A 24,275-nucleotide genomic window follows, 5' to 3' on the forward strand; every position below is an offset into this window, starting at 1 on the left:
AAAAAATCCTCCTCAAACGATTGATAAAGCGCATTGAAAGTGCATTATCCAACGTGTGCGAATCAGCCTCAGTGTGAACTTAGGAGATCATGAGAGGGAGAACAGGAATAAATGATTCAGTGCTCTGCTCCTCAGGCTCTATCTTATTTTTATTTAATTTTTTCCAGTTTATATTCTGCCCTCCCCATAGGTGGGCTCAGGGTTCCCAGTAATGCTGATAGTCGTTTTGGGATCAGGAAAGAATTTCCCTTCTGGCCAAATTCGCCAGGGACCCTGAGGTTTTTTTGCCTTCCTCTGGACATAGGGCAGGTGTCACTGATGGAGTAGATGGGATTAGCTGTAAATTTCCTTCTTTGTGCATGAGGTTGTGCTTGATGACCCTTTGGAGGCCTTTCACCCATATTTTTCTGTTTACCCTTCATGAACACTGAATACTCAAGTCTTAATGCCTCACAGTATATGACTCCAAGTGATTCCTCTTGTTATCAAGAGTTGTTAATGGCCTTTCCCCCTTGATTCTACTTTTGTTTTAAGCATTTACCAGTCTCCTCTTTATTCCAGAGGCTGATGGAACCCAGCAAAAGCCTCAGGGCGAACCACAGGAAGGGGAACTGCAGAGGAGAGGCACTGAGACAAATTGGAAGAGGGGGGATGAATTATCCCATCGACGAATCCACACCGGAGAGAAACCATATAAATGTGTGAAGTGTGGAATGTGCTTTGATGAAAGCTCACACCTTACTTCCCATCGACGAATGCACATAGCAGAGAAGTCCTATAAATATGTAGAGCGTGGGAAGAGCTTTTGTCAGAATGGAGACCTCACTGCCCATGAACAAATCTACACAGGGAAGAAAGCATATATGTGCATGGACTGTGGGAAGAGCTTTGCTTGGAATTCACAACTTACTATCCATCAACGAATCCACACAGGGGAGAAACCACACAACTGTGTGGAGTGTGGAAAAAGCTTTGCTCAGAGATCCTACCTTAATTACCATCAACGAATCCACACAGGGGTGAAACGGTATAAATGCATGCAATGTGGGAAGAGCTTTACTCATAATGCAGGACTTACTGCCCATCAACAAATTCACACAGGTGAGAAACCCTATAAATGCATGGAGTGTGGAAAGAGCGTTGCTAGGTCTTCAGATCTTACTGTCCATCAACGAATCCACACAGGGGAGAAACCATATAAATGCATGGAATGTGGGAAGGGCTTTGCTCAAAGAGGACAACTTACTGTCCATCAACAAATCCACACAGGGGAGAAACCCTATAAATGCATGGAGTGTGGAAAGATGTTTGCCAGTACTTCAGAGCTTACTATCCATCAACGAATCCACACAGGGGAGAAACCATACAAATGCATGGAATGTGGGAAGAGCTTTGTTCAGAGAGGAAAACTTACTGTCCATCAACGAATCCACACAGGGGAGAAACCCTATAAATGCATGGAGTGTGGGAAGATGTTTGCCAGGACTTCAGAGCTTACTGTCCATCAACGAATCCACACAGGGGAGAAACCATATCTGTGCATGGAATGTGGGAAGAGCTTTGCTCAGAGAGGAGCACTTACTGTCCATCAACGAATCCACACAGCAGAGAAACCATATAAATGCATGGAGTGTGGAAAGAGTTTTACAAACTGTGGCAACCTTACTTCCCATCAACGAATCCACACAGGGGAGAAACCGTATCTGTGCATGGATTGCGGAAAGACCTTTCCCCACCGTTCACAGCTTACTGGTCATCAACGAATCCACACAACAGAAAAACCATATAAATGTGTCGAGTGTGGGAAGAATTTTGCTGACAACAGCATACTTACTTCCCATCAACGGATCCACACCAGGGAGAAGCCATATAAATGTGTGGAGTGCGGGAAGAGCTTTGCTCATAGCTCCCAACTTACTATCCATCAACGAATCCACACAGGGGAGAAGCCATATAAATGTATGGACTGTGGAAAGAGCTGTGCTCAGAGCTCTCACCTTACTGTCCATCGACGAATCCACACAGGAGAGAAACCATATAAATGTATGGAGTGTGGGAAGAGATATGCTCAGAATGCAATGCTTACTGTCCATCGACGAATCCACACAGGGGAGAAACCATATAAATGCATGCAATGTGGGAAGAGCTTTGCTATGAGTGGAGACCTTACTGTCCATCGACGAATCCATACAGGGGAGAAACCATATAAATGCATGGAATGTGGAAAGAGCTTTGCTCAGAATACAAAGCTTACTGTCCATCGACGAATCCACACTGGGGAGAAACCATATAAATGCATAGAATGTGGGAAAAGCTTTGCTCAGAGCGGACATCTTACTGTCCATCAACAAATTCACACGGGAGAAACCATAGAAATGTGCAGAGTTTTTGGGAAGAGCTTTGCTTAACATTCACACCTTATTGCTCATCGATGAAGCCACACTGGGGAGAAGCCCTATAAATGCTTCAAGGGTGGGAAGAGCTTTGTTCAGAATGTGTATCTTACTATCCATCAACGAATCCACACAGGGGAGAAACCATATAAATGTGTGGAGTGTGGGAAGAGCTTTTCTCAGAATGTAAATCCCACTGCCCATAGAGAATTCCACAGAAGGAAGTAACCTTATACATGTGTGTCGTGTGAAAAGAATTTTGCTCAGAGCTGCCACCTTCCCATCAACGAATCTGCACATTTTTACAATTGTCTTGTCACATATCAAAGAATTCAGAGAGGAGAGAAAACCTAGAAGGGCTTCTGCCAAGGTTTATGAGGGGGTTAAAGTCAGGCAACTTTCAAGGACGGTCAGGGGGGGGGAGCGCTTTTATATTGGTTTTCATTTGGAATTGTTTTGTAAACTGACAAACCATGTGCAAGCATGGGTGAAAAATATTTCACTGCCAAAATTATTAAATAAGAAATGCTGCCACTGTGTCAACAGCTCTAGTTGTAAGCCCTGTCTTGCCAGGGCAAATCTTAGCATCTGTTTATGCTAAAACTGGCCTATATTTTACACCTTCTGAAATGGTTTGTTTAATTACCACCTAAAATAGTTGAAAGACATTTTATTATAAAATGGGAGTGTTTTGACCTATGCTGTTAACACATGTTATGGAGGGGTGTCGCAGATGTTAGGGTTAATACAGGCCAGGCTATGGGATGGAGACACCTCTGGTGTCTTTAGTTGTTCTATGCATGAATATTGACAAATACCATGCTTCTTTGTTGCAGAAGAGTATGCTATCTTGTTGAGGCACATGTCGGTGTCAAGGGATGTACCTTGAACAGCTTTAAATGGTTTCTGATGGAATGGAATTAAAGGGTTGCTGTTGGAGACCAGCTATCTCCAGAGTAGGAATAATCTTGTGGCGTTGGGCATAATCTTATCCCTCATCTTATTCAATCTCTATGTAAAGTCTTTTGGAGAACTCATTCGTAACTATGGAATTGGATGCCATCAGTATGCAGTTAATAACAACAACCACAACTACCTTGAACACAATACACCAGACAGACATAACAGTCGGGAAAATCGAAGAGTCTGGATAATTGACATTGCAATTCCTGAGGATGCCAGAGGTGAAGAAAAAGAACAAGAAAAAATGATTAAATATAGAGATCTGGCAAGAGAAACCACCTGACTATGGAAGAAGAATGCAACAGTAGTCTCCATTTTCATCGGGGCACTTAGAACCATCTCGAAAAACTTGGCAAATCATATGGAAAAACTATCGCTTTCTGACATAACACCTACAGAACTGCAAAAAGACGGCACTATATGGAACAGCATACATATTATGCTGACATCTGGTTGATACTTAAATCTCCGGCGGAAACTTGTATCAGCTTAACAAGGCCAATCAATAACCTCTACTTACAGGGTTTTTTTAATATAAAGTTTTTTGTTTTTTTTAAATGGAGAATAAGGAATTAAAAGTAGAAGGGGGGATAGAAAGAAAGGAAAGAACAAAAAAAGAAATTGTATATCTATTACATTGCACCATTCACTCTAATACATGTCTTAATATTCTGCTAATCAGCTCTCTATTTGCAAATTTTTCCATTTATCTTCTATAATGTCCATAAAGGACCACATCTTAGTTGAAAATTAAATTTCTCCAAACTTAGCTTGTATCCATTTGTAAAAAGGCTCCCAAATGTCATTATAGGTTGTAGTGTCCAATTCTTTCAGTAAACTCGACAATTTGTCCATTTCAGCCGTCTCAAGTATTTTTTCGACCAGGTTTTCTTGTGTTGGGATAGTTGTCATTTCCCAAAGTCTCGCATATGCAATCCTAGCTGTTGTAATTATATTCAGCATCAGATGCTTTTGCTCTTTATTGACCGGGACCAATATGTGGTTTAATAAAAAAAAGTTCTGGTTTCAAAGGTGGTGGAGTCATAAGTATCTGCTGTAGCATTATATGTACCATCTTCCAGAACTCCACTGCTTTTTTGCATGTCCACCACATATGATAATAAGATCCCGGTATCTTCTCACATTTCCAGCAATTATTTGACATATTTAAGCGGGATTTGGCTAACCTAATTGGGGTTAGCTGCCACCTATAAAACATTTTATATACATTTTCCTTCAATGAGGCCGATTTTGTCATCTTTAAATTACTTTTCCACATTTGTGACCATTGCTCTAAATCTTTTGTATGTTCCATATTCTGGGCCCATTTTATCGTAGTATCTTTGACCTCCTCCCCCTGTAATTTTGCCTCTATAAGTATAGCATATATTTTCTTTATCATTTTAAAATTGGTACCACATAGTATCACATCAATATTTTCATCCTTTTTGTAAAAACCCACTGTTTTGTCTTTTTTATATCTAGATTCCAGTTGTGCCTGGCCCCACCATCCCAGCTCAATATCTAGCTCTGCCCTTTCTTTAGAGTTTTTTAGTAGCCCAGCTGGTTTCAGTAGGATCTTATAGGTGGGAGTTTTCCTCTCTTTTTTCAAGGAAGGATGTGTAAAAGCTTCAATTGGGGAAACCCACAAAGGGATTTTCTCATAAAAGTAGATGTTATTCTTTCCCAGACCAGTACTAGTGCTTTCCTTATCCAGTGATTTTTAAAATATTTATGATTTTCAAAAAAATTTATACCAAAGAAATGCGTGCCAGCCCATCAACAGGTCATGTCCTTCCAAGTTTAAAAGTCTTTCATTTTCCAAGGTAATCTACTCTCTCAGCCAGCTCAGCACACAAACCTTATAATATAAGAGCCAATCTGGTAGGGCAAAACCTGCTTTTTCCTTAATATCTTGTAGGGCTTTCAGCTTAACTGGTGTTTTTTTGTTCTGCCAGATAAAAGATTGTACAGCCCGGTTAAGGTCTTTAAAGAGTACTTGAGGTATTCCTAATGGAATATTTTGAAACAGAAATAGAACTCTTGGAAGAACATTCATTTTTATTGCTGCTATTCTTCCCATCGATAGCTAGAAATCTTTCCATCTTTCCAGGTCTTTTTTGATTGTTTTTATCAGTATCCCATAATTATCTTCGTATAAGGAGCTACATCTGTTGGTCATCCAAATTCCTAAATATTTTATCTTCTTTTCAATTACTAATTGCGATTTTTGAGTTCATTCTTCCATCTGTTGTTTGTTGTTTGACCTTAGTAATCAACTTTGTCTTTTGAACATTTATTTTTAATCCTGCCAAAGCTCCATATTCTTTGATTTCCTGTAAGAGCTTCTGTATTGACATTAAAGGGTCTTCTAAAATAAAAACTAAGTCATCTACGAATGCTTGTACTTTGTATTCTTGCTTCTTAATTTTGGCTCCTCTGATCTCATCTGAGTTTCGGATCTTATCCATAAGTGGTTCCAGTGTCAATATAAACAGGAGAGGAGATAGTGGACAAGCTTGTCTTGTTTTTTTTTCAATGTCTATTGGTTCTGTTAGTTGGCCATTAATTGAGATTCTAGTCCTTTGTTTATCATAAATTCCTCGTATTATTCTAAGGAAGTTTTCTCCACACTGCATCTCATCCAGTTGTTTCAACATAAATTGCCAGTTAAGATTGTCAAATGCCTTCTCTGCATCAAGGAACATCAGAGCCATTTGTTTTTCTGTAATACTCCAAAATATGTAATATTTTTCTTATATTATGGCTAATCTGTCATCCCATTAAAAATTCAGCCTGGTCTTGGTGGATCATCTGGTCCATTAGTTTCCTCATTCTCCTTGATAATATAATTGCAAAGACTTTATAATTTACATTCAGCAGGGAGATTGGTCTATAGTTTTTAATTTCCTTCAAATCTGTTCCATCCTTTGGTATTAAGGATATTGTATCTTCTTTCCATGTTTCTGGTATGGATTCTGTAACCCGTATTTCATCCATCAGCTTCTTAAAGGGAGGAATTAAGATTTCTTCAAAGCATTGATAATATTCAGCTGGTATGCCATCTGGGCCTGGAGATTTCCCTTTGTTTTGCTTTTTAAAGGCCTGTATTATTTCATTCATATTGATTGGGTCATTTAAAATTTCCCTCTGTTCCTCACTAAATTTCTTTAATCTCATTTTTTTCAAATAGACATCTTGTTCTGGTTGGGCAGTCATTTTCCCATAGAGCTTCTTATAGTAGGCTTCAACCACCTTCTTTATTTCTTCCTGAAGAACTTTCTCCTCTCCTTTTTCATCATTCAGTGACATTATTTGTCTTTTGGTATTCTCTTTCCTTAGCTTGTAAGCTAACCATCTTGTAGGGTTGTTTGCATTTTCAAAGTAGTTGAGTTTGGCATATTTAATTTTCTTCTCCATCTCCTCCGTTAACATCAAATTATGTTGAAGTATCTTTATCTTCATTTTTGAGGTGCTGTTTTCAGGATCATTTTTAAAGTTATATTCCTCTTTTTTTAGATTTGTTTCCAGATTTTGGTACTCTTTGTTTCTCTCTTTCTTTTTACTTGCCGCATATCTAATTGCCAATCCTCTAAAGAAGGCCTTACTTGCATCCCATACTATATCTATGGTAGTTTCATTATTTAAGTTTTGTTTGAAAAACCATTCCATTTCTTTGGAAATTGTTTCTTTAAATTTTTTGTCTTTTAATAAACTTACATTTAGTCTCCACCTGAATTGTCTTTTTTCCTCTTTTATCTTTACTAACAGAGGGTTGTGGTCTTCAATCACTTGTGGCAGAATGTCTATTTCTTCCATGTCCGCCACTAACGATGTTGAAGCCCAACATATATCTATTCATGACCAAGATTTGCGTCTGTCAGAGTAAAAAGTATAATTAGTTGAGTTCACGTTTTGTGTTCTCCATAAATCTACAAGGGCCATTTCTTCAGCCATTTCAAAGCATGCTTTAGGAAGCTCTCCCCCCCCCTTTTCCCATTCTTCACGTGTTTCCTATCCAGCTTTTTATCTACTACTGCATTATAGTCTCCCACAGTGCATATGTCCTTGTATTTCAATTTGGATATTTGCTCTGAAAGTCTTTGAAAGAATTTTTCTTGTTGTTCACTTGGTGCATATATATTCACTACCAAGATTTTTCTTTGGCCTTTCTGGAGTTCGCTCATTAAAGTTCTTCCCTGGTCACAGGCATAGATCAATTTTGGGTTCAATCTTCCCTGTATATATGTTACTAGACCTCTCTTTTTAACTTTGTCTGCCGCAATGAATGTGTGTCCCAGATTCTTACAATTCAGGAGCCTTTCCTCTTTATCTCTGATACGAGTTTTTTGAAGGCATATAATTTCTGCTTTGAATTTTTTCAGGTATGTAAATGTTCTTCTTTTTTGAGGGGAATTCAATCCATTAATATTCATTGAGAGTATTTTAGAGAGTTACTGGCCATTACTTCTTGCCTCTCTAACTACCTTGTTTATTTTCTTCTCTGGTTTGCTTCCTGGGCCGATTCCAGACAACTAACCAGAAGGCACTTCATGCTGCCATGTTCCAGATCGCGACGGGGAAAACGCGAAATATCGCATTTTCTCGCGCGAGTTTGACGCGACGTCGTGCCAAACTCGCGTGAGAAAATGCAATATTTCGCGTTTTCCCCATCGTAATCCGGAACATGGCGGCATGAAGCGCCTTCCGGTTAGTCGTCTGGAATTGGCCCAGGTCTGTACTCCTCCTGTTGCTCTGTCTTCTGGTTCTGGTTCTGGTTCAGATGGTGAGCTTACGTTTTCTTCTTCTCCCTTGCCTTCCTTGGATTTCTGGTCCACCATCAAATTCTTTTGAACAAACACTTGTGCTTTAGGGATCGAGTTGATGTTGAACCTCTGCTTATTGTTGATTGTGTTTCAGATAATTCAAATAACAACAACAGTAACAGTAACATTTGTTTTAAATCCTGCCCTTCAGGACAACATATGCCACACTCAGAGCAGTTTACAAAGTGTGTTATTATTATCCTCACAACAATCACTCTGTGAGGTGGGCAGGGTTGAGCCCAGGGTTGAGCTCCAAGAGAGCTGTGATGGACCCAAGGTCACCCAGCTGGCTTTAAGTGGAGGAGTGGGGAATCAAACACTGTTCCCCAGATTAGAGTCCTGCCGCTCTTAACGATTAACCAAACTGCCTCTCCCAGCTGCATATCTTGCTATCCAAATCACTGGGATGCAGTAGGGATCTTGGGTCACTGCCTGAAGCTGTGGTCAAATGGTTGAAAGCAAACAAATTGAAAGTGAACCCAGACAAGACAGAAGTGATGCTCATAGGAAAGCTAGAGACCTTGAAAGGCATTGTATTCTCTTCTTTCAATGGAGCTTGTCTGACCCTTGCAGACTCAGTTAAGGAACCAGCACTACTGCTAGAAAAGCAAGTTAAGGCACAAACTCAGTGTACAACCAAAAGCAAGAGGCAGTCTCCAATGTAATCATGATGGATATAGATTTGGAGTTTTTTTATATACTTGTTTTTATATACTAAACCTATGCTTTTTCAGTATTACATGCTTTGCACTTTTTCTATGCTCAGGAGCCAAAGTAGTACTTGTAATGCAACCTGTAAGAATTTGACACTTGAAACAAGAAGACTTGAAACTCTGTAAGAACTGATATACTGCTTGTAGGGCTGCACTTATAAAATATTACACATATATGTTATATTATTCTATAGATTCCAATAGAAATCAGTACCAGAGAGCCTTTTGTAGAAAACTGATTTGATGCAGCAAGCTGGTTTTGGCCGCCTGTGGTATTATCTTCCTTAAAGCTGAGAAGAAACTGGGGGAAAGGGCACGAATAGGAAAACATCCCTTCCTATCCACAAATTTCAGTTATCAGAAGATACCAAGGCACCAGATTGAGACTCATTGGCGCCCTTGAAAGTATTATGTCCAGAAGAAAGTAGGTAAAAGGTTAGACAGTGTCCTTCCAAAATGAGGGCAGAGGGAAAAAAACTGTGAAGACTGGAATTCCCCCAAATAGAGGGGCCAGCCCAGAATTGCATCTTCAAATCAGAACTGACCCTAGATATGTTACGAGCCGATAAGATATCAAATATTAGAATATTGTAATATTGTTATGATTATCTGAAAGTATTAATTGCCTGTGCTTCTACTGTAATTTTGATGAGCTCCAGACACAAGGAGACCACCTACTCCTGTGTAAAAGGGCTCCTCCATTGTTTAAATTAAACATATATTGCTTCATTCTACAGGACTCCGTGGTGTGTGTGTCTCTTATTGTGATTGGCGAGAGGGACACCTAAGGCACAAGTTTGTGCATAACAATCAAACTGACAGGAGCCAAAAACAGCAAGAGACCGTGACAACACAATATGAAACATGTGGACATACAAATATCAGAAAATAATTTATGTAAACTGGAGAATAAAGATTCTCAGATATACAATAGTACAGTGTCAGTTAATTCAATCTGCATTCAAAGTACAGTCCCTCCCTGTGTTCCACCAAGGCAGCTTCACTCATCTGAACAGGGGGCCGCTTTGGACATGGGCAAAATCAGCAGCTGCCTGTACATGAGCATTCTCTGAGGTGGCCCCCACTTTATGGAATGGCCTACCAGAGGAGGTTAGAAAAGCTCCCACTTTTCTGGCTTTCCACAAACAATGAATTGCTCAAGAGGGTTTTCTGCTCAGATGGGAGGTAAAGGTGTGCAAGCACCGAGTCATTGCTGACCCAGGGGGGGGATGTTGCATCACAACGTTTTCTTGACGGACTGCTTGTTACGGGGTGGCTTGCCATTGCCTCAGGGCCGGATCTAGGGTTGCCGGCGCTCAGGGCAACCCTAGTCCAACGTCATCATGCATGGTGGAGCAGCAGAGGCAGCGTGCGGGGCTGGGAAGCCGCCTGCGCCATTCGCTTGCCCTGCAGGACAGGGGCTTATGGCATGGCGGCTGTGCTGCCTTTTACCTGCCCTGCAGGACAGGGCAGGCAAAAAGGCAGCTGCGGGGCAGGCGAAAAGCAGCGCGGGGGGCTGCGAGGCTGCCTGTGCTGCCGCCAGCACACTCCGGCAGCTGGCAGCTGCTCCTGGTGCCCCCTCCCTGGTGGCGCCAGGGGCAGACTACGCTCCTGCCCCCCCCTTGATCTGGCCCTGCATTACCTTTCCCAGTCATCTACACTTTACCCTCAGGAAACCAGGTACTCATTTTACTGACTTCGGAAGGATGGAAGGCTGAGATAACCTTGAGCTGGCTATTTTAACCCGGCTTCCTCCAGGATCGAACTTGGGTCGGGAGCAGAGCTATGGAAGTTTCTCAGAGATACATCAGTAAAGGCATAGGGAGTAACTATAGACTGTATTATTATTTCTGTACGTATGATCCTAATGGCTAGATCCTATGTTGCTTCATATGTCTATCTTAGAATTACATATGCATTGTTTCAACAGTTTCTCAACTTTATCTTGGATTTCTGCAGGTTTTACATCTTTCCAAATTTCATGTATATACCTTATTACATGTGAACTGATGGCCAAGCTACAAGTGATAAAAGGCACCGGTTGGACACTTGTCAGCTTCCCTCAAGTTTTGATGGGAAATGGAGGCATCCTAGTCTTGCAGCTTGGCTCCCCGACTGCTGTCCAATGGACTTTTCAACTGTCACTTGTCCAACATTCCGTCGAGCTGCCTACATTTCCCATCAAAACTTGAGGGAAGCTGACAAGTGTCCAACCTGTGCCTTTTCTCACTTGTGGTTCCGCTCTAAGGTAATGCAAAGCACCTCAGGGCCGGATTGACATTAGACAACATGGAGGACTACATATTTAAAGCAACAGATAATATGTAAGGCAATATAGTGATGAAGTCTACGGTCTACGCATTAGCGAAGCATCTGAGAGCAGAACCACAAGTGACAAAAGGCACAGGTTGGACACTTGTCTGCTTCCCTCAAGTTTTGATGGGAAATGTAGGCAGCTTGGCGGAATGTTGGACAAGTGACAGTTGAAAAGTCCATTGGACAGCAGTTGGAGAGCCAAGCTGCGAGACCAGGATGCCTACATTTCCCATCAAAACTTGAGGGAAGCTGACAAGTGTCCAATCTGTGCCTTTTGTCACTTGTAGTTCCGCACTGAAATGCCTTGAAATTGACCGTAATAACTCACACTGTGTAATTCACCTGGAGTCTCAGTGAGAAAGGGAGAGTTATAAATAAAGTAAATAAATAAATAAATACAAATGAATAGAATTGCGGGCTCTGCCCGCCTTTCTCCACTCACTGTATTTAACAATAGTCTGATAACTGAGTGAGCAATTCTGTCTCCTGCCAAAAGAGCAGCAACTCTACCGGATGAAGCAATGGCAAGAGCTCTCATTCTTTTGTTCTCCTCTCCTCCAGTTTATAACCACAACAACCCCATGTGGTAGGTCTGTTGAGAGGATGTGACTGGCTCAGAGTCAGCCAGCACTCTGGGACTCAGATGGGTACATGTGTCTGGACTGTGGCCTCAGAAATGCCCCCCTGAGCGAGTGCAAGTAGCTGACTGGCAACACTGGGATCAAAGTCAGAGTCAAAGTTGCAGTTTTGTAGTAATGAAGTTAAGGGGCGTTGCCTTCCTGAACCCTCCAAACCCTGGCTAACACTATGATGAAGTTCTTGGGAGCAGCTGTAATCCTGGGCAGCTGCTCATCCACAAGGGGAGGTCCCTAAGTATGGGGTGCAAATATCCAGAAGTGGTGACAAAGAGAGACTCCAGTGTTCTCCCTTGCAGGGTTCTTGGAAGGGGGAAAGGGGCAAGCACTTCCTAACATCAGTCCTCTGTCTGGGGCTCGCTCCCCTTCTCAGAGAGCACCTGCCTGGATTGCTTCCATTTGGACAGGGCGGCCCTCCAGACCCTGTGTGAGGAGCTCGGCCCGCTGCTACACGGCCAAGACTCAGTACCCAGGGCAATCCCGCTGCTGCAGAAGATGCTGCTTTCCCTCCACTTCCTGGGGACTGGGTGCTTCCAGGGCATGGTGGCAGAGGCCCTGGAGGCCTCCCAATCCTCACCCAGCTGACACTGCCCCTAGGAGGTGGCCGACCATAACCTAGGCCCAGGATTCCCTGCCTCGTCCCCACCTCATCCCCACTGGGCATCACACCCCCAGGAAAGCAGTAGCGGCTACCCAGGGAGCAGCCCCTACTCAGCTGCCCTCACAGCATAGGTAGTAGGCAGAGGTATTTCACCAATTGCAAGCCTCTGTTTTTCCTTATGTGCCTGTCTTGCACACTTGCAAAGAGAGGCTTGGCTACAGTAGCTGCGATTCTATCAGTGGGTTTTGAAAGGCCTGTTCCTTGCATTTCTGGGAATTCTATACTATTGGAGAAACAGGTCTGTAATTTTTTAAAGTTTATTTTATTACAACAAACGACTAACAAAAGTTCACCCCATTAAAGAGCTATTTTTTGTGGGGTCATGTAGCATCTATACATCATCTTGTAGAAATTCTCTTTCAAATTAGAACATAATTTAAATTTTAGACCATAATGCCACATTTTCTCCCATTGGTCCATATGGATATTATATCCAAAATTTTTAGCCCATTTAATCATGCAGTCCTTCACTTGTATTTGTTTTTGATAATGATAGCAAGAGAGGGTTTTGTAAATGTCTCGAATCAAATGATTATCCTATATAACGATGCAAGGGTAGTTGTGAGCATGATTCAGGAGAATCTGTTTTCCCCACACAAAGAACTGAAATGATAAATATCTGAAAACTTTTCACTGTCTTCCAATTAACTTTTGATCCTTCCAGGGAAGGCCTTAAAGGCAACGATAAAATATTTGCCAAATCTTTGCAGCAGAGAGAATGCAACTTCTCTGTGGCCAAAGAAGTAAGTGTGGAACTGCAATTCATTGAACCTGGGTGACCGTGCTCCACCCACCCCTCCCTAGGCCAGCCTCAACCACTGGGGTGGTTAGCCCGCTTGGGGGGGGGGGGTGAGAATCAGCAAGATGGGTGAGCCAATTCCTCTCCTCTTTCTTACCTGTCAGTGCACCCTTGGCCCGCCTTGGAGTCAGCTACCATGCAAAGCAACTTGAGTGATAGATTTGAATCGGACATTCTGAACTTCGCTCTTCTCCTCTGAGTGAGTGCAAAGTATTCTCCGGATCTTGTACATTTCCCCCTGTGCACTCTTGCCCCACCACCTTGTGTCCCATCTCCTGCCTGGTGTGCAAAGTCCCCACGGCAGGGAGCTCTTGGGCAGGGCCTCTGGCCATGCATCCACTTACCTTGGGCCATGGCCGCCCTGCCCGGGGTTGGGGTGGAGTGGGAGTGCATGGTGGGACTGGCAGGGGCAAGGTAAGGACTATGGGAGCACCCCCCAAATTTCAGGCCAGGGGACTTGGCAAACCTACTGGTATTTGTTTAAATTTGTTTAATTTCATGGTATTCCAAAGACCTTTTAGGCAGGGAAAGGGAAAATAAACTAGTGATATTTCAGTGTTTTCATTTCTAAAATATTGTTTTGCAGTGTCTTTAACACATCCCACTGATTTTTGCAGTATCACTCTTTGTTTAATGCCTGTTCTGGCCAGTACTGGCTTTTTCGAAGTCCCCAGGGAGGAGGGAGAAATGTACTTGAAATTGATTGTACTAATCTCATACTGTGGAATCCGCCTTGAGTCTCAGTGAGAAAGGCGGACTACAAACATAAATAAATATAAGAGAGTGAATGGCCACTTTCAAGACTTCCCGTTATGTATGCATGGGAGGCTGGGGTCAGCCTGTCAAGTGGGGAGGGGAATTCTCTTCCCCCCCCCCCAAATATTCCTGGATTTCCATCCAGGGGCAGAAACGGGATCAGGTTTTCTTTTGCAAAATGGTACAGAAGTTCGAGCGATTCTAACGATTGCCTCTTTATTTTGTTTCAATGTAAAAATAAATACATCCTCGGGCAGGACGGATGCACAAGTGGGTCCTTTGTGCTGTCTGGAGAGTCAAGCTAAGAGTTAAAGGGAAGGAGTCTCGGTTCCTAGAGAGGCCATGAGAAAGCAAGTCACCTGACTTGCCTCAGTCACTTCCTGTGTTAATTGGAAAAGGGGAGGAGAGGCAGCACTGGAGGACTTTTTAAAAAGAGGTAAGCAATGGACAAATATTTCCTTTGCAAAATGCCTCCCTGCTATTGGCCTGAGTAGCCAGAGGGCTCCATTGACCCCCAGGGCTTTCCTTCTTGCTCTCTGGCAGCTCCTCTTCCCTGGGGGTGGAGCGGAGTCCTTCTTGCAAGAAGGGATGCTTCTCCTGCTGTTTTTTCTCTGCGTTGGGCTCTTGCCTGCAACCTCTAGCAAAATAGCCTTTCTTTTGGTACCTCTTTATTTTATTTTATTTGTTGTACATAATTTATAGTCTGCCTTTTCTCATGAGACTCGAGGCAGATTACACAGTGTAAGCCAATATGATCAATTGCTGAGACATTCAATAAACAATGCAATAGAAATTTGAAATTTGAAGAAGCAGAAATCTGACACAGAGCTGAAACAATGTTGAAACAAAACATAAGTCAAGGGATATAACATATTAACAATGTGTAGCAGCTATCTAATAGGTGCATTATTACAGCAAAAGGCATTACACAGTGGTATAAACTACAGTCCCCATCCCGTTACCAACACATTTGTGAATTACTGTCCAGCCCTATTGCCTGAGTAAAAAGCCCTCCTTTACATGCTCGTCATTTGTAGGCAACAGGAGAAGACACATTCTGGCCATGTTATGTAAACATAAAGAAAAAGTCTCTCTCCTTCCCCACCCCTGCCAGCCCTGGTAAATCGTGACCAAAGAGGGAGATACGTGATCAAGAAGCAGCCACGTGTTGATGCAAAGATTTGATTCCAAAACACAGATCCTCAACGATCCCAGGGATTCTTCCATGGGGTCCCCCAAACTCACAGAGCCATGGGCTTGTTGAGTGATATAGTGAGTTTTGGGGGACCTCATGTTAAAATGGTGAGGATCCATGAGGATTCTTGAATTCTTGTTTTTAAGCTGTGATGTGTTTGGTCTGTGCCAGCAAGGGGGCGGGGGATGCCTTTGACTAATCTTATGTCTTCACGTGTATAACAATTTGAGTAATAGTGGACAAGTGTAGTATTTGCTGATTTTCAGTCTGGCACCTGCAGAAGGCCCTGCTCAGAGGAGCAAAGCTGCTGTGGTGGGGCAATGATAGAGACGCTGTCCCGTAATTCTTTCCCTAAGCCTGGCAGTGCTGTAGTGCAGTCATATTCCCACGTGACTTTCCTGATTTTTCTTGCTGTTCTGGAATGGTAAACCTGCATTTTTGAAGGGTTCCCCTCTTCATTCGTCTATCGCTTACTGAAGGTGGAATGCTGCCTACAGACCCAGCACGCCTTTTCCCGGGAAACAAATCTGCAGTCTTGCAGGTGACTTCTGTAGCCTGGCGCACTTTGATTTCCTTTGCTAATGCAAGATCTTTGGCTTCTAGAATTTTGCCTGTCCTTTTAAAATTACGCACACCTCAAGCAATCTGATCCATGCTTAATGATCCTTTCTTAAGCCCTCCAGAGTCACGTGTCAGTCTTGGGTTTCTCAAATGAGCCACCGAACTCTGAAAAATCTCTACTTGCCTTTGCTTCCTTGTATGCCAAAAGTATTTGTTTATTGAGACAATTTTTGTGCTTCCTCTCGTTTGCGTGCGTGTGTAACCTACTCTTTGCAGAAGATCATAGATCCAGCAGCTGCCTTGAAAAAAGTATCTGGCAGAGGAGGAAGGCGATCCACTGGTGCAGGTGGAGGCTGTTTGGAGAGGAAGGGAGGATGAAGGGAGAAGTAAACTCAGTCAGTCCCGAAGCAAGAAAAGGCCCTGATGCCATGGAGGATGGGAGCAGAAGGGAACTGTGGGAAGGAACCTTGCAGAGGAGCCTGGGAGAGGATTTTCCCCACTTCAGGCACTTCCGTTACCAGGAGGCTGAAGGGCCCCGAAAGGTCTGCAGCCAACTCCACCGCCTTTGCCTCCAGTGGCTGAAGCCAGAAAGGCACAGCAAGAAGGAGATCCTGGACCGGGTGATCCTGGACCAGTTCCTGACCATCCTGCCCCCGAAGATAGAGAGCTGGGTCAGGGAATGTGGACCGGAGAGCAGTTCCCAGGCAGTGGCCCTGGCAGAAGGGTTCCTCCTGAGCCACACAGATGACAAGAATCCAGACCAGGAGGTAAGAGGGATTCCTCTAGGCAGTATGTGGGGGACAGGATAAGATCAGAGATATCATCAAAATCCATACAGATGGATTTTTCAGACCCCATCATAAAACTGTTTTTCTCAATAGTTTCCCCTTTGTGGGATCCCTGCTTCTCTTTCAGGTGCAGGAAAGCATCAACTGTTGCCTCGGAGCAGCTTTTCTAGGTAAGATCTAAAGGGCTGTCCTACCCACTCGATGGCCTCTTTGAGTTTAGGTGGGCTGCTTTTATTCCCCTGACCTCAGTCGAGTTGTGGGAAAGATGCTCACCTGAGCTTCTCACTGTAGAAATATTCATTTGGGGAAGCCAAAACTAGAACTGATTTAAAATCCGTGCAAGTTAATTGTGAGAATAGTGGTTTAGGCCATACCCTATCTACAGTTATAATAGATTTGTGTAGGGGTTACATGGTTAACCAGACTGGCAATTACTTGGTTAAGAAAGCCAGTAGGTTTGTGTTTGCATATAAAAAAAATACGACAAAAACATTTCAGGTCCAGTTCACCTCACCTTTGTGTCAGCAGTCATGCTGCTGAGAGGAAAGGTGCCTCCGAATGTGAAAAAATGACGATTAATGTAAATTAATGTTAAAAATTGGGAAGATGGTGTGTGGGGCCAATAAGAAGAGGAACAAAATTATAAGCCTTGAGGGAAACTTATGCTGTAGTTGTTCTGGGGGACTTCAACATCCATCGAGAGGCTACCTTGTTGGGAGCAGTTCAGGTTTTCAGGCCTCTATGGCAACCATGGGCCTGCCTCAGGTAATAACAAGCCCCACACCCTGCGCAGGACATGCTCATGATGTGGTTAGATCAAGACAGTATCTGAAGAAGTGAACTGTGGCTCATGAAATTTCATGCTCTACCACAAATTTTGTTAGTCTTATATGTGGTACTGGACTCTTGCTCTTGATGTGGTGTTTTGCTCTGGGCAGGAGGATGGTGATGTGAAGGTGGGGGGACTGAAGATGGTCCCATTCTTATGGACAGATCACTACTTGCTGGGATTTAGGCTTGCAGGGATACCAAGACTGCATAAGCTGCGTTTTGCCCAAATCTGAAGAAGCGTATCAAGGACGCAGAATTTCTCAATCAACGACTCTCAAATGTTCCTTTCTAGAGCAAGGAGATAGAGCACATGGTTGGTGGAGAACTGCAAGCTTTTCTGGATGAGGCCAATAGATCAGATTCTATCCAGTCTGGTTTTAGGCTTGGTCATGGGACTGAAACAGCTTTGGTCACCCTGAGGGATGACCTATGTCGAGTGATGGACAAAAGAATCGCCGCCCAGCGAAGTAGGCAGTGTTATTTCACCAACTGCAAGCCTGCCTTTTCCCTTATGTGCCTGTCTTGCACACTTGCAAAGAGAGGCTTGGCTACAGTAGCTACGATTCTATCAGTGGTGTTCGAACAGCCTGTTCCTCGCATTTCTGTGAATTCTCTGCTGTTGGAGAAATAGGCCTGTATGTGTCTTTGATAATGATAGCAAGAGAGGGTTTTGTAAATGTCTGGAATCAAATAATTATCCTATATAAGGATGCAAGGGTAGTTGTGAGCATGATCCAGGAGAATCTGTTTTCCACACGCAAAGAACTGAAAGGCTAAATACCTGAAAATGTTTCAATGTCTTCCAATTATCTTTTGATGCTTCTAGGGGAGGCCTTGAAACCAACAATAAAATATTTGCCAAATCTTTGCAGCAGAGAGAACGCAACTTCTCTGTGGCCACAGCAGGTAAGTGTGGAACTGTAATTCATGAACCTGGGTGAGTTCGTGCACCACCCACCCCTCCCTAGCCTAGGAAGAACAACTTGCTCCCCTTGTATTGGCTTCCCAATCTTTAAGAAAGGGAGGGAGGATGACCCGGGAAACTACAGGCCGGTCAGTCTGACTTCTGTTGCTGGGAAGATATTTGAATAGATTTTAAAGGGATCAATCTGTAAGCATCTGAAGGACCACTCAGTGATCCGGGGAAGTCAACATGGTTTTGTTCCTAACAGATCTTGCCAGACCAACCTGGTTTCCTTCTTTGATCGAGTGACCAGCTTACTGGATCGGGGGAACTGTGTTGACGTGATTTATCTGGATTTCAGTAAAGCTTTTGATAAGGTCCCCCATGACATTCTGATGGGCAAACTGGAAGACTGTGGAATAGACTATAGGACAGTTCAGTGGATAGGGAACTGGTTGGAGGACCGCACTCAAAGAGTGGTGGTCAACAGCGTTTCATCATATTGGAGGGAGGTGTCCAGTGGGGTGCCACAGGGCTCGGTTTTGGACGTAGTACTTTTCAATATTTTTATCAATGATCTGGATGATGGAGTGGAAGGGCTGCTCATTAAATTTGCTGATGATACCAAATTGGGAGCGGTAGCAAACACCCAAGAAGATAGAATTAAAATTCAACAAGACCTGAATACTCTGGAGAAGTGGGCAGCTGTGAATAGGATGCAATTCAGCAAAGACAAGTGCACAGTATTACATCTGGGTCACAAAAATGGGAAGCACAAATACTGGATGGGGGATACACTTCTGGGCAGTAGTAGATGTGAAAGGGATCTTGGGGTAAGAGTGGACTGTAAACTGAATATGAGCAGTCAGTGTGATGCGGTGGCAAAAGAGGATAATTCAATCCTGGGTTGTATCAAAGGGGCCATAGCATCGAAATCGCAGGAGGTCATAGCCCCTCTCTATACTGCCTTGGTCAGGCCACACCTGGAGTATTGTGTGCAGTTCTGGAGGCCTCACTTCAAAAAGGATGTGGACAAAATCGAGAGGGTGCAGAGGAGAGCAACAAGAATGATCAGGGGTCTGGAGACTGAGCCCTACGAGGAAAGGCTGAGGGCCTTGGGAATGTTTAGTTTGGAGAAGAGGAGGTTGAGGGGGGACATGATTGCTCTCTTTAAATATTTGAAAGGCTGTCATTTGGAGGAGGGCAAAGAGCTGTTCCAGTTGGCAGCAGAGGGTAGGACGTGAAGCAATGGGCTGAAACAAAGGTTCCGGCAGGATATTAGGAAAAACTTTTTCACGGTGAGAGTAGTTCAAAAGCGGAATCAGCTGCCTAGGGATGTGGTGAGCTCCCCTTCACTGGTAGTTTTCAAGAAGAGGCTGGATGAATACTTGTCAGAGATGCTTTAGGCTGATCCTGCACTGGGCAGGGTGTTGGACTAGATGGTCTGTATGGCCCCTTCCAACTCTATGATTCTATGATTCTATCTGTCCATTCATTAGAAGGAAAATGGAAAGTTCTGCTGGAAGTTTGAATGCTGCAAAGAAGCTTCTCATTATAGAAGCTTCAGCTTCATAAGGGGAAGATTTGTTACAATATCTTAGTGGATACAGGAGTTTCTTCTTTTCTCTTTTCAGGGTCCGGTGACCTTCGAGGAGGTGTCTGTTCATTTCACTGAGGAGGAGTGGGCTCTACTTGATGCAGAAAAAAGAAGCCTTCACAAGGAAGTCATGGAGGTGAATTTTCAGAATGTGGCCTCTCTGGGTAAGGGTCCCCTTTCCCTTCCTTCACTGATACTGAAGGCAGAAATCGCTCCTTCTAAGAAGGACTCTCATAGGGCCCTTCAGATGGAGATTCTGAATAGATGAGTGGGGCAGCTCCACACATAGGTAGGGGTGTGCAAGCCAAAAAATTTTGGCTAAAGCCGAAAGCCGAAAGCCGAAAGAAGAATCTCTTTCGAATAAGCCGAAAGCCGAAACGGCCAGCCGTTTCGGCTTTTGGCTTTCGGCTTTGTTTCGGCTTTCTTTCGGCTTTCGGCTTTTTCAATGGGAAAATGCCTCCGTCTTCCCGGACGTCTGGGGGAGGCATTTTCCCACCGAATCAGCCCAAAATTGGTGGGGACCTTCCTCTAACCCCTCTCTAACCCCCCCCCCAAGTTTCAGACCGATTGGACTTTGGGGGGCCATGTTATGGCCCCCCAAAGCAGGTCCTCCTATCCTCCCATAAGAAAGCGAAGGATCAGCATATTGTTAGCATGCTGCTGCTCATCTTCTTCATTATTTCCTATGGGGAAAAAATGAAGAGGCAGGCTTCCTTTGCCAGGGGTGGCATTTTGCATGCAAAATGCCCCCCCAACCCTCAGGGGCCCTTCTCCCACCCTTCCTCCCACCCCCCACCAAGGCTCAGACTGCTCCTACTTGGGGGGGCCATTTCATGGCCTCCCCAAGTAGGTGCTCTTTTCTCTACCACTGACAGCTGGGGGAGGCTTGTCTTGCCAGGGGTGGCATTTTGCATGCAAAATGCCCCCCAGTCCTCTGGGGCCCTTCTCCCACCCTTCCTCCCACCCCCCACCAAGGCTCAGACTGCTCCCACTTGGGGGGGGCATTTCATGGCCTCCCCAAGTAGGTCCTCTCAGCCCCTAAAGTCCACCCCTTACAGCCCCACACAAACCCAATTCCCCCCCAGCTGCCACACACAGACCCAAATCCCCACATTAGCCCCTCACAGACCCAAATCCACCCCCACCTGCCCCACACCCATAACCACAGGAACAGGCTGGCAAAGGCCAGCCCTCTCTCTTTGTTCCCTACGCTGGGAACTTCTAAGCTCTCTTTCCCTGGGCAATTCTGCACATCCCAGGGGTGCCACAATGGTGGGCACACTTCTGAGTGCCAGCTGGTCCCTGTGAAAGAGCACCTGAACCACAGACACCCTCCCTCAAATTCCCCCACCACCTACAGAGATGGCTGGCCAGCCAGCCCCATTGTTCCCTATGATGGGAACCAACTGCACAACAAAGAATAAAACACGAACAACACAAAATAAAGTTTTTTAAAAATTATTTTCTCCCTTTTAAAGTACAAGTAGGCAAAGCATTATGACACATTACACCAGCAGTCCCCCACACAGAAAAATTAACACAACTCACTTAACATCAGAGAATCACAAAACACGATTCCTGTCAAAAACACTTTATTTCTTGAACAGCTTTAGGTTACACAGCAGGGGGGCACACCAAAGGGCATGGCAGCAGTATCTTACACAAAAATAACACAACTCACTTAACATCAGAGAATCACAAAAGCACAATTCCTGTCAAAAACACTTTATTTCTTGAACAGCTTTAGGATACACAGCAGGGGAGCACACCAAAGGGCATGATAGAAGTGTACTACACAAAATAATACAACCCACTTCACCGTTTTTGACAGCAGTTGTGTTTGTGTGATTCTCTGATGTGAAGTGAGTTGTGTTATTTTTATGTAGTACACTGCTTTCATGCCCTATTATGCCTTCCTACTGTGTAACCTAAAGCAGTTAAGTGCTTTTGACAGCAATATTTTGTGGTGATTCTCTGATGTTAAGTGAGTTGTGTTATTTTTGTGTAAGATACTGCTGCCGTGCCCTTTGGTGCACCCCCCTGCTGTGTATCCTAAAGCTGTTCAAGAAATAAAGTGTTTTTGACAGGAATTGTGCTTTTGTGATTCTCTGATGTTAAGTGAGTTGTGTTATTTTTGTGTAAGATACTGCTGCCATGCCCTTTGGTGTGCCCCCCTGCTGTGTAACCTAAAGCTGTTCAAGAAATAGAGTGTTTTTGACAGGAATCGTGTTTTGTGATTCTCTGATGTGAAGTGAGTTGTGTTATTTTTATGTAGTACACTGCTTTCATGCCCTATTATGCCTTCCTACTGTGTAACCTAAAGCAGTTAAGTGCTTTTGACAGCAATATTTTGTGGTGATTCTCTGATGTTAAGTGAGTTGTGTTATTTTTGTGTAAGATACTGCTGCCGTGCCCTTTGGTGCGCCCCCCTGCTGTGTATCCTAAAGCTGTTCAAGAAATAAAGTGTTTTTGACAGGAATTGTGCTTTTGTGATTCTCTGATGTTAAGTGAGTTGTGTTATTTTTGTGTAAGATACTGCTGCCATGCCCTTTGGTGTGCCCCCCTGCTGTGTAACCTAAAGCTGTTCAAGAAATAGAGTGTTTTTGACAGGAATCGTGTTTTGTGATTCTCTGATGTTAAGTGAGTTGTGTTTTAATTTTTCTGTGTGGGGGACTGCTGGTGTAATGTGTCATAATGCTTTGCCTACTTGTACTTTAAAAGGGAGAAAATAATTTTTAAAAAACTTTATTTTGTGTTGTTCGTGTTTTATTCTTTGTTGTGCAGTTGGTTCCCATCATAGGGAACAATGGGGCTGGCTGGCCAGCCATCTCTGTAGGTGGTGGGGGAATTTGAGGGAGGGTGTCTGTGGTTCAGGTGCTCTTTCACAGGGACCAGCTGGCACTCAGAAGTGTGCCCACCATTGTGGCACCCCTGGGATGTGCAGAATTGCCCAGGGAAAGAGAGCTTAGAAGTTCCCAGCGTAGGGAACAAAGAGAGAGGGCTGGCCTTTGCCAGCCTGTTCCTGTGGTTATGGGTGTGGGGCAGGTGGGGGTGGATTTGGGTCTGTGAGGGGCTAATGTGGGGATTTGGGTCTGTGTGTGGCAGCTGGGGGGGAATTGGGTTTGTGTGGGGCTGTAAGGGGTGGATTTTAGGGGCTGAGAGGACCTACTTGGGGAGGCCATGAAATGCCCCCCCAAGTGGGAGCAGGCTGAGCCTTGGTGGGGGGTGGGAGGAAGGATGGGAGAAGGGCCCCAGAGGGTTGGGGGCATTTTGCATGCAAAATGCCACCCCTGGCAAGACAAGCCTCCCCCAGCTGTCAGTGGTAGAGATTAGAGCACCTACTTGGGGAGGCCATGAAATGGCCCCCCCAAGTGGGAGCAGTCTGAGCCTTGGTGGGGGGTGGGAGGAAGGGTGGGAGAAGGGCCCCAGAGGGTTGGGGGGCATTTTGCATGCAAAATGCCACCCCTGGCAAGACAAGCCTCCCCCAGCTGTCAGTGGTAGAGATTAGAGCACCTACTTGGGGAGGCCATGAAATGCCCCCCCCAAGTGGGAGCAGTCTGAGCCTTTGTGGGGGGTGGGAGGAAGGGTGGGAGAAGGGCTCCTGAGGGTAAGGGGGCATTTTGCATGCAAAATGCCACCCCTGGCAGAGGAAGCCTGCTTCTTCATTTTTTCCCCATAGGAAATAATGAAGAAGATGAGTAGCAGCATGCTAACAATATGCTGCTCCTTCGCTTTCTTATGGGAGGATAGGGGGACCTGCTTTGGGAGGCTAAGCCGAAACGTTTCGGCTTTCTCTGAAACGTTTCGGCTCACCCAAAAGAAGCCGAAACACTTTTGTTTCGGCTTTCTTTCGGCATTCAGAAAGCCGAAATGCACATCCCTACATATAGGCAAATGAGGGACTTCTGCATATCTAGTGTACTACCCATTTGTAAGCTAAAATATTGGTTTGTAAACTACGAGGAACACTACATGGGATGTCAGCAGGGTCTTCTAATGGGCCTTTCAGTGCAACGAAGGAAGCCAGCATTTTAAATAACAAACATAATATTATTTGGATTTATATAGCACCCTCACAGCACATTTTACAAAATTAAAAAAGGCACTTCCTTGCTCCAAGCACCTTTTGGTCTTCCGTTGGACATGAGAAGGATGCCAGTGTGGAGAGGGGGGCAAGGGGAGGAATTGGGGTCATTCCATTGTGTTCATTCCACTGAAATTAGTATATGGCTTCGGCATGTTCAACCCATGCGCGAAATAGGGAAGAGCAGACCATGAAAACCTAGATTTGAGCAGGTGAGGTTTTGGTCACTGCCACAGAGAGTTTTGCCTGCTGA

The 24,275-nt window shown here is 44.3% G+C and overlaps 1 protein-coding gene across 1 annotated transcript in view; it reads left to right on the forward strand.

The window, feature by feature from the left end:
- The window catches only part of LOC129324297 (zinc finger protein 420-like), a 35,351-nt gene that overhangs the window by 5,291 nt on the left and 5,785 nt on the right, over positions 1-24,275 (forward strand). Inside the window, exon 6 of the mRNA XM_054971466.1 lies at positions 562-2,304. Within this exon, the coding sequence (XP_054827441.1) occupies positions 562-2,304 (1,743 nt within the window). The remainder of the gene's footprint in view (positions 1-561; positions 2,305-24,275) is intronic.

Source organism: Eublepharis macularius, chromosome 2 (genome assembly GCF_028583425.1).
Source record: "Eublepharis macularius isolate TG4126 chromosome 2, MPM_Emac_v1.0, whole genome shotgun sequence".
NCBI lineage: Eukaryota > Metazoa > Chordata > Lepidosauria > Squamata > Eublepharidae > Eublepharis > Eublepharis macularius.